Source organism: Sinohyriopsis cumingii, chromosome 7 (genome assembly GCF_028554795.1).
Source record: "Sinohyriopsis cumingii isolate HCF-2022 chromosome 7, ASM2855479v2, whole genome shotgun sequence".
NCBI lineage: Eukaryota > Metazoa > Mollusca > Bivalvia > Unionida > Unionidae > Sinohyriopsis > Sinohyriopsis cumingii.
The window spans coordinates 83,071,364-83,088,731 of NC_142967.1; the positions used below are offsets into that span (position 1 = coordinate 83,071,364).

General features: G+C 34.4%; 1 protein-coding gene across 1 annotated transcript in view; it reads left to right on the forward strand.

Moving 5' to 3' along the window:
* LOC149795640 (xaa-Pro aminopeptidase 1-like) overlaps positions 1-17,368 on the forward strand; it is a 101,309-nt gene that overhangs the window by 75,767 nt on the left and 8,174 nt on the right. Inside the window, exons 19-22 of the mRNA XM_089965469.1 lie at positions 4,418-4,522; positions 9,677-9,748; positions 16,245-16,321; positions 16,783-16,881. Coding sequence (XP_089821595.1) covers positions 4,418-4,522; positions 9,677-9,748; positions 16,245-16,321; positions 16,783-16,881 — 353 coding nt within the window. The remainder of the gene's footprint in view (positions 1-4,417; positions 4,523-9,676; positions 9,749-16,244; positions 16,322-16,782; positions 16,882-17,368) is intronic.

The window sequence follows — 17,368 nt, forward strand, 5'->3', positions numbered from 1 at the left end:
AGTACAGTTGAGTCTACTGTATCACAGAAGCCAGATGGCTAGAAGAATGAAAAGGAATACTGGTCAGAGGAGACACCATACTGTGGCATGATGACCAACATTGAGAAGGCATAGCCCAGGTCATAAAGAAACAATTGAACAAAACAATTCTACAATGGAAACCCATTAATGAAGGAATGATTCAACTCAAAATTAAATCATCACATGCTGTGCCCTCACAGAAAACTCAGAGAATGAGGAGATATACCTTTTCTAAAGCAGCTTTCACTCAGTTGAACCATCACTAAGGCATGGCTTATTGTTGGCAATTGTAATGCACAAACAGGGTAAGACAGTACAGACAGGGAACAGCTTATGGGTGGACATGGAATGGTACCAGTAACTGATAATGCCACAGGACTTTGTGATCGCTACAAAAACAGGAGGGACTCTTTTGTATCATAAACAAATCCACAAGATAACAAGTACCTAGATGGAAAGCTAGAATGCTTGACAGGCCATATGCTGGTCAATGCCAGGAGTCCTGCAAGTCAAGAGGCATGCTGATGTAGACAGCAATCACAGTTTATTGATAGCCCCGCTTTCTGTTAAACTGAGAAAGGCCATATTGGGGGGGAGAAGAAAAAACATTTCAACATTGCCAGTTTAGAGTGTCCAAAGGTCCAGCAAGAATTCATCATTGCCCTCAAGTTCAGCATACTCCACGTTGAGACGGAAATGCCTATCCATTCTTTAAACATAGTCATGAGAGAAACTGTAGAGAACGTTCTCAGCTACAGGAAAATGTAAAGAGGAATGGATCTCTCTGTCAGCCTGGAATGCTATTGAAGAAAGTAAGCAGATTAAAAAACACCTAATTGAGGCAAAATAACCCAAGCCAAAAGATGGATTTGCCAAATGTTACTCTGGCAAGAACAGAGAAGTGAAAAACAGAACAAGAAGTGACAAGCGGCACTATATTGAACAGCTCACTGTAGAAGCAAAACAAAGATTGCTCACAGTGCAAACTTAATTTTATTGCCAACAACAGGCATCTACTCATGGGAAGCCAGTTTTTGTCTTAAAACCTTTTTCCTCCTTAGATCCTTTACCCTGAAAGCATCTGAGGGCTCTGAAATGGTACCTAATGCAAACTAAGCCATTAAGAAGAGGGAGATCTTATGTGTTCTTATCATTCAAAGAAGGAAGCGACAATTATTTCAGTTGTGGCATAATTTGCTTTGCTTATAAGGAACTATCAAAAGACCACTGAATTTCTTGCGCATATTTGAGTTTGTGAGATATGATGGTTGCCACTAGTATCATTAGAACACAACTGCACCCTAACTGGTATCATCTAAGGCAAGAAATGGTGGTCGGAGATGATATTCTCTTTTACCTTGGAGACATTACATCCCACTGTTCTCAGTTACCTTACGGGACCTATGCTATCCGTAACCCATATCTCACATGAGACTCGTAACTGTGCATTAGGAGACTGGAAACAGCCAACTCATGGCTAAGGGGATATAATTCTCTCATTCTTTCTTATTCTTCTCCTGTTTTGATTGGGCAATGTATTTGAAGATTAGCTTTTTGGATACGAATGTGTTTCTTTGATAATACTTACTTGATTGTAATATGTGCACACGTTCACAAGCCCTTTACAGTTACATCCCTAGAAAAGCATGCACTTACACAATAGTAACTGATGATGAAATTTATGGGATTTGGCAACAATTTTCCTCTGTCCAAGTGGTGATTACTCTCATCTGACTACCACCTTGGCAAGTAGATGACTGTTACTAAAACAAGCCTGTGTTGTTTGGCTTGCAAGGTTGTGGATGTGCTTCTGATATACATCTATATTAGGATCAGGTAAGTTTTATCAAAGAAACATGTTTGACTAAACTAATTGACTTCAAGAATAAAGATAACAAGAAGAATTAAAAAGAAAACAAAATAAGAAAACAAGTGAATGAGGAATGAGATTAAAAGATTTTATGACTTGGAAAATAGTTGAATTGTTACACATGTGTTAATTGATAATAAGAGTATATATACAGTGTGACCCCACTATAACATGGTGGTTGGGGTCCATAGAACCTGACTGTGCTATAGACCAAACTGTACTATAACCAAACAAGTCAGTCAGGTGAAGAAAATGATGCATTTACCTAAAATATGGCGGTGGTGGAGGGGTAATAAAAGCAGGCGTAAAATACGTACTTTTGATTGAATGAAGAGAAACTAGTCTGAAAACCACTTGTATATTGACAACTTACATTTGTGTAGAACAGTCTATATTCTGTTAAGTACTGTACTTGTGTAGGAAAAATCCATGAATTTGAGTATAGATTACATGTTATAAAATTCATGTATGACTCATGTCCCATTAGAAAACACAGATAACACACTTTAAAAATTGGTAGCCATAGTTTTGATCTATATCCGTTTGTCACCTAATAGTTCACTACATTTGTTGCAAATAGCATGTTGCTATAGTTTACATGCTACATATTCATGTACTTAATTTTTCAAGGCTACCCACAGGATGAGGCTATTCATAGGGAAATGAAAACATTTGAACAAATTTAATAAACATCTTTGCAAGATACTCCATCTTCAGTTAACATGACTTATCTATAGTTTCAAATGACTGGAAATTTAATTTGCATTTTATCCCACAGTTTGTAGCAACTGAAACATTTTTTCTCAGCAAAAATGAAACGTTCACAACACAATAAACATGTTCCAGTAGCTTTGGAAAATGCAACAATCAATCAGATTCCATTGCTTTTATTTAAATTTATGCTGACTTCCTCTGATTAAAGTTTTGTTGTTGTTGTTGTTATTGAAGATTGTAGTTGGCTTTCTTTGATGAAGGGTGTATGTGTTATTGAAGTTACCGCTAAATGACAGCTTTGTAGGACACACATGTCCATTTCTTATTGCAGTGGCAACTTAAAATAATTGTTGAATATTGATTGAGACTGCTTAGTGTTTATACAGAACAATCGATGCTTCAAAGGTTATCAGTGTTCTTAAAGAAGTTTCAGGAAAACATTTTTTTCTGTGTACATTTTAAAAACAAATGGAATTAGTCGTTATTTGGTCGATTGCAGCAGTTACTGTTCCTGTCTTCAAAAGTAGGTCGATTGTAGATAGACCTGGTATAATGACTATTGGATAGACCAACAAATAGATCTTCCAGGTTTTTTCTAAATATTTTTTATTGACATTTCTGGTAGCAGAGTTATTCTGTCTTACACACATGCATCAGGAATTTAAAATAAAGGCCAACAGGTGTTCTGTTCTGACAGGGATTGCTACAGAAAATGTGAGTGTTCTGAAGGATTTAATTCTGAGTGAAAAGAAGAGAAATTTTACTTACCATCCACATACAAAGATCAGTCTAAATATATATATTAATTACTAGCAAGCATCCAATAGTTCGACACTATTTCATCTGAAAGATCCATTTTGAGATAGTACCTTATCCAGTTGACCCTCCATTACAAGAAATGTCACCATTTTTTTAAAATGTGGACATCTCACAGCATACAGTACTCAGGCCAGATGTAAAAATAAGTGGATTATGATATAACAATGCGTTGTTAAAATGGTTTGTCAATATTAACAAAGACTTTGTTTATCTAACAATAGATAAATTTCAGTGCATTTAATATCAAGCTTGTGGCCTCCTTTCATGGTACTTCAGAATTTCATTACTCCAACCCAAACTTGTATTTACAAGTTTAAACTGCCAACAGTATCACAAAAAAATACAACTTGCTAGATGGTTTATTTTGTCGCCAGTAAGGAAAATAAATCGCAAGTTGCAACATTGACAAAGCCCTGAATAAACTTTTTACAAGTTATTTTTCATACTTTTAAGAAGAAAAACTTTTTTCAGTGTACACAAGAATAAACATATATGAAATTGCTAGAGCCATGCCACAATCATCTTGTATTAGAATTCATACATGATCTCTTCCCAAAATGACAATAAACTGTTTACACATTACCTTTCATATTTTTAAGAAAGAAAACAAAAATTGGCCTTTACAGGAAAAACACATGTATATAAAATTTTGGGAGCCACACCAAAATCGTGTTATAACAGAATTCATGTTTTAATGGAACATGCTTTAGTGGGGTCGTGCTATGTATGTGTATATATGTATGTATGTATATATATGTATGTAAAAAATTAACAAAAAAAAATATATATATATATATATATATATATATATATATATATATATATATATATATATATATATATATATATATATATATATATATATATATATATATATATATATATATATATATATATATATACACACACATACATATATATACACATACATACATACATATATATTTTTTTTTTGTTAATTTTTTTCTTCTTCTTATAAATCCATAACATTAGGGCACATGCTGGACACCCTAGCCAGGACATCACTATGGGAGACAGGACTGGACTATCTGCATGGTACTGGACATGGTGTGGGGGCCTTCCTCAATGTACATGAAGGTAAACATTTGTGCCTTTAAATAGTTTCTAACTCATATTTTTGCTGTACAATTTTATTTGTTTCAGAAGATACATGGTATTATAGGGATATCTTATTTTGTTTACAGTACAAATATCCTTTACTATATAAATATCTGTTGATGTTAGTTTTTTGCCATAAGATGGAGCAAATCATGTTTTGATGTTGTCCCGTATCTTACCAGTTTTGGTTTCCACACAGTTGTTATGAGTCTAAGAGATAAGGACTTCTGATCTGTCTTATCAGAAACTTGATTTCTAATAGTTGTGGCAGACTGAGATTTGGAAGGGCTTGTATTAGGCTGAAATATTTTTTTACCAGATGACTGCTGAGTAGAAGACTTACTTACAAAAGAAACCTTATGAGCTAAAAAATACTCATCAGCAGTACAAGCAGCATTTTCTAAAGTTTTGCCCATATGTTCATCATGGTCTTAATGTCACTATGCACACAGTTCTTGAACTCTTCATGTAATACGAGTTGTCTGAGATTTTTGTATTCTTGATCAACTTTCTTGGCTAAGCACCACCTGTCAAGTAACTGCTCTTTTGCTCTTGCAAATTCAACACAAATTTGTCCAGCTTCTTTATTATAGTTCCTGAATTTTTGTCGATAAGCCTTACGGACTAACTCATGACCTTTTAAGATGCATTCCTTAACCAGATCATAGTCAACGCTTTACTGTACTGACAGGAAAGCATAGATGTCTTGGGCTTTGCTAAAAATGCACTTTGTAATAAAAGAGTCCCATGCTCTCTTAGCCACTGAGAATTTTCAGCAATTTTTTCAAAATTAGGAAAATATTTATATGTCTTTTTCTTTTAAAGGGGGTACTAACCTAATATTCTTAATAACATCAAAACTTAATTTGGATGTTAAAGATGAGGATAGCTTTTCACTTTCCAGCTCTAATTCTTTTAATCTGAATTGATATTACCTTTCTTTCTTTTCTCTTTTCTCTCTGCATTTGCATTTGTTTCTCTCTTTCCTCTTTCTACAATTGCATTTGCATTTGTTTTTCTTGTTTTTGTAACTGCAGCTGCATTTGTTTTTCTTCTTTCTCTAACAACATTTGCTTTTCTTCTTTCTCTTCTTCCAATTGCATTTCTCTTTCCTCTTTATCTAATTGCATTTGTTTTTCCTCTTTCTCTTTCTGAAGCTCAGGTTTTCTTTTTAACTCTAATTCCATCTTGTATTTTAATTTTAATTCCTTCACTTTCATGTTAGAGTCTGATACAGACATTCTTATTCACGAAATATTATTTCTTGCTTCGTTAAGAAGCCTTTGCATCAGAAAGATCATATTTTCTGGCAAGCTGAAGTAATTCATCCTTTTTTAAGGAGTCTAAGTGTTCCTGGGTAGGATTTGAAATAAAGATCTCCACATTAGATGCCATTGTAAAAGCTTCTTGGTTTCACTAAAGATTTCTAGAATGTGAAATAATACCTGGGATTGAAAAAATTCCAAAACAAGGTGAATTTAAATTTCAAAACAAAGTTTCCTGAAATATTTTAGAAAAATTTGTATTCGAGGACAAGCCCCCAATTTTCTGTTACAAGTAAGAATAGAGTGAAAGACAACAAGCTTTGTAAAATTTAACAAATAATTTATTTCCCAAGAATACTAAGTGAAAATGAGAAAAAAGAACTTACAGTATTGCAGATTAAATCCCAAAATAATCCAAGAATTAGAGACACAAGTTCTAGTAATTTAAAGTCCTGAATAAAATTTGGTACAACTCAGAATAACTCTAAAAATTGACGGCGATGATGTGTCTGTGGTAGTTCATAGAGTGTTGAAGTGCCAACAGTCTTTTGTTGAATCACATTAATATAATTCCAGGTTTGAATTCACTGTAAATTCCAGTGAATATTTCTATCCAAGAATTTTATCAGAGCACTTTTGTTTTTCCAGAGAAAATAATCAAAATTGAATTCATTAATTGGAAGAAATTTTTAAAAATCCAGCCCATAAATGGAATACTGGACACAACATAAAATACAACATAAAAATTCTACATCTTAAAGCATGACTGAAAAAATCATCTCAGTAATAGATAATATAATTCTCTGCTTGACCTCACAGTTGGCATTATTTACAAAATTACTATTACCTAATGGAACATAACATTCTAGAATGATCCTGATGTTTATAAAATACAAACCAGAACCTGGACCATGTAAAATTCACAAAGGAAATAACAAAACCTAGAGATATACCTAGATCCAAATAAACATATTAACTTCTATTAATAAAAATACTGATTTTAAACTCGTACACATAGAGAATAATTTAGCTATGTATTAATAAAATAAAAAAATCAATTTGGGTCAAACAGAAATGAACTCAATTTTGGACAAGGTCAAGTCCAGCATACACTGTTATAATAGCATGTAATAAAAGAAACCAACAAAAACTAACAAACAATTTAATTAAATATACAATACACAATAATAAGAATTTTTCACCATCTACCGTTACTAAACCTTGCAGATAGCTTGCACTTGGGGTAATGAAGAATCACTGTGACAGAAAGAAGATAAATGGTTTCCACAAAATAACTCGAGTTCTTTACAATTACCAAATTTTGTTGATAATGGCTTGCACTCGGTGTGAAGGAGAATCCTATCAATTTTGGTGTCAAAAGGTCACACTGAGGCAGCTGACCCACTGATAAAAAAAAGAAAAATGGTTTCCGTACAATAACTTGAGTTGTACACCATCTAGTTATCAAATATTGTGGATGGCTGTTACTTGGAGTGAGGGAGAATCCTGTTGCTTTTGGGGTCATAAGGTCAAGGTCAGTGTCACTTTGAAAGAAGAGAAATGGTTTGTATAGTAACTTGAGTTATCCAGCATCTACATTTACTGAATTTTGTGGAATGCTTGTTCTTGGGTAAAGAAGAACCAAATCTGTTTCAAGGTAAAAGACTGAGATCACTCTAAATGGAAATAAGAAAAATGTTGCCAAACTTAGTACATGTCTTGGGGTAAGGAAGAAGCTTATTGATTGTTCACTTAATAGGTTAGATGTCAAGATTGTTGAGACTGAAAGGAGGAAAAAAACAGTTCTTCATTATGGACTGACCTACACCAAGCTCTAGATGGCTTTCACTTTGGGTACAGAAAAAGCCTTCACTATATCTGTCAGAAAAGAAATGGTTTCTGCACAAAAAAAATCAATTATCTATCGATGGGATTATTAAACATGGAGCAGGTATATAATTGGAAAATTAAATGATACTTACCGAGTTGAAGTTTGATGATAACTTCACTGAACCTATAGGGATCACATGAGATAATGCATAGGCCATGTGATTGATTAGTCTTGAGAGGTCACAGGAGGTAATGCATAGGCCATGTGACTGATTAGACTTTTGAGAGGTCACATGAGATAATGCATAGGCCATGTGACTGATTAGACTTTTGAGAGGTCACATGAGATAAGATGAGACAGCAGGGCGAGTGGGTGGGTAAGCATCTTTTAATTTTCCAATTTCATTGAACCTTTGATACCCTGAGAGACCCCTCAAAGTGTTTTGATGTGACAGGAGTGTGGTATGTAAAAAGAGGTAATTCACTCTGCATCAAAATCATGAGAATTTATTATGCAAATTCAACTGACTGTGATGAATAAATGTACTAAATTTAATAACATTGGGTTGGAGCTGATCTACACTGAATGGCAAGTCTGATGTTAATATTTCAGGAAGACAGAGTCTTTACACTGAATGACAAGTCTGATGTTAATATTTCAGGAAGACAGAGTCTTTACACTGAATGACAAGTCTGATGTTAATCTTTCAGGAAGACAGAGTCTTTGCTTCAACCAGCTGTTTTAAATGTTGTATCCAGAGGTTCTTTGTCAGGAAAAGTATATGACGTTCATGTAGTGTAAAATTTTGGTGGCAGCAGCTTGGATGGTGGATTGTAGCCATCTTATAATAATGCCCCTGTTCACTGCCCCCAAAACGGGCCTGGAACTAAGAACTGATTGGTTTCATTATTCTTAATACTGTTTGTCCTATTAAAATAACAGTTTGGGTACAGACATCTGGCTGGTTCATAAGCTGCTAAGTGAATTTGACCCAAAAGATTACTATGTCAGGTCAAGGTTACCCATTATAAAGACAAGTCTGTTCTTTTATACATGCAGATTCCAAAGATATAAGAAAGTAGGGGTTTGCTGTCTTTGCTAGTATTGCTAGAAGAAGAGATGTATTACTTCATTAAATATTTTCTGCTGGTATTAAATGAAAGATATTTAGCTGAAACTAGTAACTCTGTTGCAAAATGTATGAAAGAGAAGCCCAACAATTTTTGAAAGAAAAAAGGCACAATGAGGCATCCATAATGTACAAGCATGTAAAACTTAAATGTTTTTACAGATATCACCAACAGCATTTTCAGAACTAGTAGAACATAATGACTAATTAAACATTGGTAAATAATTATGTCCAAATTTGAGATATAACCGTAAAATAATGACAAATTTTAATGTTCAGAATAGTACATTCTATGTTCAATCCATGGATTTTTCTAATCAATCTTGTGGAATTCAGTAGGATAAAATAATCACAGAAAGTAGTTATAGCGTTTATATATGCATAGTTTCAGCTTATAAAATCAGTCATCTTTAAAGAAAATAACAAAAATTTGGCCTGTATCCCCAAATCATCAACTGAAAGGTTATCATTGGGCTGCATCATCACCAGGCTCTGATTGTCACACCCCAAACCAGCTACAGTAATGACCTCAGGAGCTAGCCAGAATACCTAGTGGGTCACTAACACTGGTAGTGAAAGAGTGCCTCAGATATATATTTGTCTCCATTGCAAGAACTCCAAGAACATGCAAGTGAATTTAGTACTCAAGTACAACACTCAAAAGGTAACACTAGACAAAGGAATGAGGATAAAACTAGACAAATGAATGAGGATAACACTAGACAAAGGAATGAGGATAACATTAGACAAAGGAATGAGGATAACACTTAGCACAAAGATATTAAGCACCGTTTGGTACAGATCTTGTCAATGAGTGGTGTACAGTTAAATTATTAAATCTTTTCCATCTTTGTTTAGAGTGATTTTAGCATCTGTATTCAAATATTTACAGATATATCTGGTTTCAGGTCCATGTGGTATAGCACAGCGGATCAATCTCCAAGAGGTTCCACTACAGGAAGGCATGATTGTCACAGATGGTAACATATTTAATCCCTTTGTTGGTTCAGTATTTCTACCCTTGTACCTATGTGATGTGATAAAGAGATAGTGTCCATCTGTCTGTCTTTACTTCCATTTGTAAGTCTATCTTTCTGTCTGTGATTGAGATCTGTCCAACATCCATATTTTTTTGGGGGGGGTTTTCAACTTCAGTCTGATCTCATTCATAATATTCATCAGTTCAGAAATGAGCAGATTTTTTTCTTCTCCAAACTGAGTATTTCCAACAGTTCTGATCCTTAAACAACATAAAATGCAAAGCTAAATATTTTATCATCCACATTTTTGTTTGTTTCAACAATCTTTTTTCAGAGTCCTTGTGTAGTAAGATTTTGCATGAGTTGCCTTTAAGTCGATGTATCTAATTAACAACGTTATTGTGGTCTTATGATTCACTGACTTTTAAAAACTCTTCAGTTAACATTGGAGGAGGAGTGTGATGAAGCTCTATTCAAGTAAGCTCTTAAATGAACTTTTTAAAAAATGCAGGTTTGACCTTTTCCAGACAATAACATCCCTTTATTAGCTGTGCTTTCATGCAGTAAAAGCCTTTTATCAGCTGTCCTTTTGCACACAGTAAGAACCCTTTATCATCTGTCCTTTTTCCACACAGTAAGAGCCCTTTATCAGCTGTCCTTTTGCACACAGTAAGAGCCCTTTATCAGCTGACTTTTTCCACACAGTAAGAGCCCTTTATCAGCTGTCGTTTTGCACACAGTAAGAGCCCTTTATCAGCTGACTTTTTCCACACAGTAAGAGCCCTTTATCAGCTGTCCTTTTGCACACAGTAAGAGCCCTTTATCAGCTGACTTTTTCCACACAGTAAGAGCCCTTTATCAGCTGTCCTTTTGCACACAGTATGAGCCCTTTATCAGCTGTCCTTTTCCAATAGGTAGGGCCTTTCATCAGCCATCTTTTTGAGTACAGTATAAACCTGTTATGAGAAACCGCCCCTTCTGCCAACAAAAAGCAGTCTCTCAAGACAGGTGGTCTCTCATAGCAGGTTTGTACAAAAAGACCAATTTCCAAGATCCAGTTTCAGAACAATTTCAAGAAAAATGACCACAATCACTGTACATATATTCTATTCTTTATTAATAGTTCTTGCTAATATATTGTATGCATTCATCTAAAAACAAAATTATATGGCAGTAAAGATATACTTCTATTATTAAACATGAAATCACATTTACATTTGATGGTCACATATTTTAGCATATGACAACCTAAATTTGTTTTACCAATGTTTAAACTGCTTTTTTGCAAGTGGTCTGCTCTTTTTCACTTTTCTCCAGCCTTAAAATTTGTCTCTTTTTAGTTGGAGGTTTGTCAGTTATAATATCAAATGTAAAGATGGTTTTGACTGGACTGTGGGAAAATATGAAAAATCTATTCATGTGCATTGCATATCTAACAATTAATGAAATAAAAAGAAACATCCAGAAACAGAACCATTTACTCAGAGACAAAAGTCAACAACTTCATTCAAAGATGACATACAGGGATTACCTCTATAAGCAAAGTGTGTAACCCGGTCACAACAACTTGAATAGACAACAGCTTTGTGATTGGGATGTAATCACTTAACACCTGGTGGGAGGGGAATACAACAAACATCACAAGTCTTGAATGCTATCAATCAAATCCCACAAACGATTCTCTCTTGCTGGTTTAATAGGCAATGACCTTATTTACCACAGGCAATATGAATTAACTCTAGACTAAAGACAAACAATATACACGACCACTATGTCAAATTCGGTACTACAACGGCAATTCATGACATGTACACTAGCCTGGTTTATGGACTGTAGCATCTATCACCAGTAGCAACAATCCGTTTTTCTTAAAATATTCCTTTTATGTTTGTTTTTGATCAGAACAATCATTACTAATCAAGCAGTCAATATAACAGCTGATTACATATAGGTCAGTGGTGTCTGTCTGTTCTCATGATATGGTTGTTGATAGGGATGCTGGGTCCTACGATGAGGCCGCAAAGCAGGCTAAGTGTGGGAATAATTAGTCTGGTTCCCTGCTTTTTAAATAAATTTGATAATGATTTTTCAAAAGAGGTTTTGGCCCTTGTTGACTTAGATAATGCATCATGTCTGGTGAACATGACATTGACCACACTTTAGATCGACTAAAATTCTTTGTCAGATTGAGTCCTGCAAGATGTTGGGTGAATTACTAGCAGAATATGTCCATTTTCACAAAAGTCTGACCTTTGATGGGTTGTGAATCTGACCATTTCATCTATTTAATTAAGCTTAGATTATTTTACAGAGTTAAAGTATGACTAAATTTGATAGTTGTGAACCAGTAAGATCTGACAGGGTGTGTATAATGAGTTGGGTTGTTCATGCATTTTGGAGGTATGGGCTGGCAACAGCTCACAGTACACATTCTCCAGAATTATGATTTCATTAACTTATTGTTTTCATTACAATACTGATTTATTTCCTATAGCTAGGTTAAAGAGACATAAAAGCCCCTATAAATGATTCTTTCATAATGTTTGCAATGCTTTTCATACAAGAAAATTACCCAAAAGATGGTTGCTAGAATAGTAAACTTGGAAGTTTATGACATCATATGAAAACTAGACTCTAGTTTATTTGTCATGGTACATCATTACAACCAGTCTGAATTGATATGATGTTCTCAGAATCACACATGGTCACCTTGTCACAATGGCCCTTCTAATTTTCCCATGGCAAATTTCCTGTATAAATGTCTGGTGTAAGATGGACACCTGCCTTCTGCAGATAGCCACCAAATGTTTCCTAACAAACAGTGGTTTTTCACAGCCTTAATTGATCACTGGAGCATATCAACATTATCCACAGCCTTAATTGATCACTGGAGCATATCAACATTATCCACAGCCTTAATTGATCACTGGAGCATATCAACAGTATCCACAGCCTTAATTGATCACTGGAGCATATCAACAGTATTCACAGCCTTAATTGATCACTGGAGCATATCAACAGTATCCACAACCTTAATTGATCACTGGAGCATATCAACAGTATCCACTCTATATGTGCAGATACAACTTTTGTTTGATGAGCAAGGCACTATTTAGATGAAGGCATATCATGTGAATTGAAGTCTAACTCCAAAGTTTTAATGTCAGGTTCAAAATTGAGGTGAAGGTATTTCAAGTGAATTGAAGTCTAACGCCAAGGTGTCAATGTCAGGTTCAAAACTGAGGTGGTTTTTTATCCTTACAGAAGAGGATGTCAAAGCAAATAATTTGCTGAATAGTGGAAAAAGTAGTTGTGTAGTCACAGCAGTTGGGCAAAGTCAGGTTCATGATATTATTAAGTGTGAGCAAGATATTATAGCCAATTTTGAGAACAAAGAGAAGTGATACGAGTTAACATCCTTTTTTTAGAAGGGTCATTGGTCATTCAGTATTGAAAACTTGTCTGTAAAGGAAGGTAAAGTTTTGGCTCATGGGTAACAAAGAATAGCCATATATGGCTTTTTTTAAATTTCATATTCATCACAGGACAACTGTCCTTTCATATCAGTGAGTTGAACAACTTATAATCTAAATATTTTTGAAGTGTGAACAGGTGTTTTCAGGCCTAATTTATAGAAGTCGACTGACCATAGAATAAATCATCTGTTTTACAGTCATATGTACACTGTCAATCAGTAGTGAAATTAGTGTCTTGTCATGGTGTGCAAAAGAAATCAAGATCAGTGATAATTTTAATTCAGTGATGATTTAATTATGGGATGGATTAAAGTCAGCAGGATACAGTAATCTTGTGTGGAAGATAAATTTGGGAGAGAACAACACATGTACACAATTGAATAGTGCACATAGAAGAATCTTGATTGGGTCCTCAGGTGGCAAGCGCTTGACTTTACTGCTCACTACCATCTCACCTCTGTCAGTGATTGATCAAGTCATGGGTTTGAAAAATACATGTATGTGACAAAATTGCCAGGAACTTCCCTTGGGCCATGGTTCTTCCTCCACCAGTTATGCTGGCCACCATGTATAGCCAACTGTGTACTGAAAAATGGTGTTAAACCTAATAATAGTAATAATATCAAAAACAATAATGATAATTAGAGCATGGTATTTGATCAAAGTATTTGATATTTGAAAGATGAACCTGTGTACAGAACAGAGGTCATCTGTGTACAAAGGCCAGTTTTGCCATTCCCCTTTGGTGTGGGTTGGTGCTATAGCCAGGTTTTACTCTGTGTGTGTGTGTGTGTGTGTATGTTTGTGTGTGTGTGTGGAAAAAGTTCATGAACTATTTACAGTAATTTCATAGTCCTTCTAAAGGTAACTTCCTTTTAAGTTAATGCACATTTACCATTTTATGTTCTGAACATGTGAAGCAGCCCATCACATGATAGCACTCATAGCAACCAAGCGTCACTCTGCTTTTGTAATGTTTTCCCCATAATGAACCTTTCAGTTTTGTAAAAGCCAGAAGTTGCTAGGAGCAAAATCTAGACTCTGCTGGTTGATATAGGGTTTTAATGCCAAATTTGTGGGCACTACAAACTTACAAAATGAAGCCCCTCTTCAGTACGTCTGGACATGTTCTGAATAGCCTCAAGTAAATTACATCTGATTATTGTGGCAAAGAATTGTCCATTCATTCTCCAGTACCATAAGGTTGAAAATTATTCCTTGTGTGTTGAAAACATAATGCAGTAATCTTTCCAGCAGATTTGGAAAGACATTCTTTTATAGGCAGCAGTAATCTGGTGTGCTTCCATTTACTGCTTTGTCTGTTAATCTTGGTTTCATCAAGAAATTATAGCATTCTACTTTGTACCAGTAAGCCAGTGTCTTGCAGTTCCTTATCCTTAAACCCATTTTGTTCTTATCAATCAATCTGGGTACCCAACAGGCACAAACCATGTGCATTCATAATTCAATCTGGGTACACAACAGGCACAAACCATGTGCATTCATAATTCAATCTGGGTACCCAACAGGCACAAACCATGTGCATTCATAATTCAATCTGGGTACACAACAGGCACAAACCATGTGCATTCATAATTCAATCTGGGTACCCAACAGGCACAAACCGTGTGCATTTGTAATTCAATGGTCAGAATTTCCTCTGCACTTCCCCATAAAATATCAAATTGTCCTCAACCTCTCAGACAGTAAAATGTCTCACTTCCTTCACATGTACTTCCACAGAATCAATTTTCTTTTGGAAGAGGTGTCATCAAGCTACCTTTATTTATACCTTCAGTCTCCCATCATTATAATGTTTCATCCTTCTCCTGATTCCAGATTTAACAAGTGCTTTAGGTCCAATTACTTCATCCAAGTCAATTTTTATTTTTGTAAAGGATTTTCCTCCTTTCAAATAAAATTTCATAATCATTCTGTGTGAAAACAGACTTCTGCCATTTGGCCACAGCATGTACGTATATGACATTGAAAAGATGACATCGTTGAATATGTGACATAATGAACTTAAAAAATATGTCATGTCCTAAATTATGACATTTTCTTGTATAGATTGGCAAATTTTATGAACGGGTTGCTTTATTTAGAAGAAACTGTATTTCTAACTTTTTGATCTACCCTACATATACAGTGTATGTATATATATATATGTGTGTGTGTGTGTGTGTGTGTGTGTGTGTGTGTCTTTCATTTGTATTCCCATGTTTGTGAATCCATATTTTGTGGCATTATTTTTAATAAAACTTTTATACATCAAGTAGAATGATTTAAAAACAACATCAGTTTAATAAAATCAATAACTACATGTATATCTTTTTTATGAGACTCCATGTATATCTTTTTAATGCACTCCATGTATATCTTTTTTATGGGACTCCATGTATATCTTTTTAATGCACTCCATGTATATCTTTTTTATGGGACTCCATGTATATCTTTTTAATGCACTCCATGTATATCTTTTTTATGAGACTCCATGTATATCTTTTTAATGCACTCCATGTATATCTTTTTTATGAGACTCCATGTATATCTTTTTTATGAGACTCCATGTATATCTTTTTAATGCACTCCATGTATATCTTTTATATGAGACTCCATGTATATCTTTTTAATGCACTCCATGTATATCTTTTTTATGGGACTCCATGTATATCTTTTTAATGCACTCCATGTACATCTTTTTTATGAGACTCCATGTATATCTTTTTAATGCACTCCATGTACATCTTTTTTATGAGACTCCATGTATATCTTTTTAATGCACTCCATGTATATCTTTTTTATGGGACTCCATGTATATCTTTTTAATGCACTCCATGTATATCTTTTTATGCGACTCAAATTATTTTGTATTTCAAAGATCCATGGTTTATATTTAACATTTGTACAAAACAGAATCTTTAAAACATTTCAGTTTTTGTATACATTGTATAATAATTTTTGTTCTAATGGTTTATGATCATGATTTAGCATTGATTACACTGACTTGTTTATCACAGAGCCAGGTTATTATGAAGATGGAAAATTTGGTGTGCGGATAGAGAACTGTGTTCTAGTCATCAAGGCAGAAACAAAGGTAGGTGTACATTAAGGAAAGTTAAAATTTGCATCTCAGTTGCACAACATTTGTAATCTAAAATGTTTGCATGAGGCTTCTTGAAATGAAATTCCATTGCAAGATAATTGTCAGGAAATCAGAAAGAGCAAACTATATCTTTAGAATGTATAAGTTGAAATGCAAGATTTTGCATATTAAGTTTTGGCAGAAGTTTCCAAGAGACTCTCAAAATTATTACAAGGTTGATTGTTTTGTCTTCAAAATGTCATACTTTATGGTAGAATTCATATTGGGCTCTCAGATATTTTTATACCAGTCTGCCACTTAGAAGGTCTAATATTGATTTGTGATGTGCTCTAGAAATACAAAGAGATAGGTTTGATTCCATATTTTCATTATAGACTTATGAATATGTAAATTTATCCTTTTATATGAAGGTGCATTTTTATTTAGATGTTAAAATTGATTTTTCATTTCAGTTCAACTTCAAGGACAAAGGGTTTTTGACATTTGAACCAATTACACTCGTGCCAATACAGACAAAAATGATTAATCCAAGCCTGCTTACACAAAAAGAGGTACAGTGCGCTTCTTTGGGTCCATTTTTCCTCTATTATAACATATTTCTGAGGACTATGTTCAGCTGCAATTTTCATGTAAGGCAGATTATATCATGCTGTTATGTCCAGCCATCTTACTGGCTGGCTGTTCCCTATTTTGCCTCTACACAATAACTCAAGTTCTCTACCATCTACCATTATCAGACTTTGTAAATAGCTTGCATTTTGGTGTAATGCAGGTTAAAGGTAAAATGCCTATTGATTTTGGGGTAAAGAAGAAGCCTATTGATTTTGGGGTTAAGGAAGAAACCTATTGATTTTGGGGTTAAGGAAGAAACCTATTGATTTTGGGGCAAAGAAGAAGCCTATTGATTTTGGGGTTAAGGAAGAAGCCTATTGATTTTGGGGTAAAGAAGAAGCCTATTGATTTTGGGGTTAAGGAAGAAGCCTATTGATTTTGGGTTAAGGAAGAAGCCTATTGATTTTGGGGTAAGGAAGAAGCCTA